Source organism: Centrocercus urophasianus, unplaced genomic scaffold (assembly GCF_019232065.1).
Source record: "Centrocercus urophasianus isolate 14NV4802_14NV808 unplaced genomic scaffold, USGS_Curo_1.0 seq_5, whole genome shotgun sequence".
NCBI classification, from domain to species: domain Eukaryota; kingdom Metazoa; phylum Chordata; class Aves; order Galliformes; family Phasianidae; genus Centrocercus; species Centrocercus urophasianus.
This window is the reverse complement of record NW_024885088.1, coordinates 9,052,053-9,054,060: the sequence shown is the minus strand read 5'-3', so window position 1 is coordinate 9,054,060 and position 2,008 is coordinate 9,052,053. Positions and strand designations below refer to the sequence as shown.

The window sequence follows — 2,008 nt, the reverse complement described above, 5'->3', positions numbered from 1 at the left end:
TTTTTTACTATTATCTGATTCACTCCCTTGCAACTGTGCATGTTTGCAGGATATTTTAACTGGAATCCATGCATACGCTTCAGTTTTAAAAATTGTCTTCCTTAGTTGAACTTAAGTGTGTCAAAAAAAAAAAAAAAAAAAAAAAAAAGGTGGATGGAACAGGAAAAGTTTAGGTCTAGCATCATTCAGTTTAAAACCTAACTAGTTCAAATAATGATCATTTACCAGATGGAAAATGTGGGGTTTTTGAAGGTAAACAAAATTTTATCATTCATGGATCCTGGAAGCCTCTTTATCTCTGAACAAAAACTCACAATGCAACAATGCATTTACGAGGTAAATAAAGCATTCAAAGACTATCAGTAAAGCATCTACAAAGTGTGACTATGTCACTTAAGTCTTCAAGCTGTGAGTGGGGATTTTGGTCTTTTGTTTACACATCAGTCAGCAGCTTGCTTTTATTAACACAGTTTTGGTTGGCTATAGTGCAGTTGCCAGTTCTGAGATTAGCCTCCCTAAAATTGTCTATGCTATTATTCATATCCTCTTCGATTTCCATATACTCAGATTTGCTGATAGTGGAAGAGCTGCGGCGACTGAGATCACTGTCAGATGCTAAATTTGGGGAGCTAACATGAAGTAACTGAGCCTGTTCTTCCCCTTCTGTTTCTCGGTGGTAGAAGTAGTTGAAGTTGGACACGATGACAGGTACAGGCAGGGCAATTGTCAGCACACCAGCGATGGCACACAAGGAGCCTACGATTTTGCCTCCAATTGTCACAGGGTACATGTCACCATAGCCCACAGTGGTCATGGATACCACCGCCCACCAGAAAGCATCGGGGATACTTGTGAAATGAGACTCAGGTTCTTCAGCCTCTGCAAAATACACCGCACTAGAGAACAAAATCACCCCAATGAAGAGGAAGAAGATTAGTAAACCTAGCTCTCTCATACTTGCTTTGAGGGTCTGTCCCAGAATCTGGAGGCCCTTAGAGTGCCGGGAGAGTTTGAAGATTCGAAAGACTCTTACCAGTCTGATGACTCTCAGAATGGCCAAGGAGGTGGCCTGCTCTCCCTTCTGAGTCCCCTCCCGCTCAGCCATCTCAGTGCCCAAGGTGATGAAGTAAGGGATGATGGCCACAATGTCAATGAAGTTCATTATATTCTTGAAGAATTCAGTCTTGCTGGGGCAAGCAAAGAAACGCACCACCAGCTCAAAGGAGAACCAGATGATGCATAGGGTCTCCACAACAAAGAAGGGATCTGTGAAGATATTGGATTTGTAGACCTGAGTGGTGTTGTCAGTACGATGCACTGTATACTCCTTGTCCTCCTTCAGCTCAGGTAATGTCTCTAGGCAGAAGATCACAATGGAGATGAGGATCACCATGACAGAGACTATTGCAATGACCCTTGCAGGCCCAGAGCTTTCTGGGTACTCAAAGAGGAGCCATACTTGACGCTGGTACTCTCCCTCCGGCAAGGGTCTCTCCTCATCTTTGATGAACCCTTCATCTTCCCGGAACTTCTCCATGGCTTCCTCACCCAGCTCATAAAATTTTATTTCCTCAGAGAACATGTCCAAGGGAACATTGACCGGCCGGCGAAGCCGTCCCCCAGACTGGTAGTAGTAGAGGATGGCATCAAAGCTGGGCCTGTTTCGATCAAAGAAGTACTCATTGCGCAAAGGGTCGAAGTACCGCATGCGCTTCTTGGGGTTGCCCAGCAGTGTGTTGGGGAACTGGGCTAAGGTCTTTAGCTGTGTCTCAAAGCGTAGTCCAGCAATGTTTATCACTACCCGTTCACAGCATTCATGGTCATCATGGGCAGCAGGCTGGTAGCTATCCTGGGGGTGACCAGGTAGCACAGAAGTCTCATCCATGTTCTCTCCAGCCATCACAGTCATTATGGCACAGAGAATGAGGGACCCAGGCTGAAGTGAGGAGAGGAAAAGAAAAGAGAGGAGAGGAGAGGAGAGGAGAGGAGAGGAGAGGAGAGGAGAGGA

General features: G+C 45.5%; 1 protein-coding gene across 1 annotated transcript; it reads right to left on the bottom strand.

The window, feature by feature from the left end:
• Positions 1–370: 370 nt before the first annotated feature.
• Positions 371–1,924, bottom strand: LOC122169128 (potassium voltage-gated channel subfamily A member 1). The gene has a single exon (XM_042834990.1). It carries the CDS (start codon positions 1,907–1,909, stop codon positions 434–436), a length of 1,476 nt encoding a protein of 491 aa, XP_042690924.1. The 5' UTR covers positions 1,910–1,924; the 3' UTR covers positions 371–433.
• Positions 1,925–2,008: the final 84 nt, after the last annotated feature.

Bases quoted from the DNA above. Each gene is read 5' to 3' on its own strand.
- LOC122169128 (XM_042834990.1), bottom strand. From the start codon at position 1,909: ATGACTGTGATGGCTGGAGAGAACATGGATGAGACTTCTGTGCTACCT.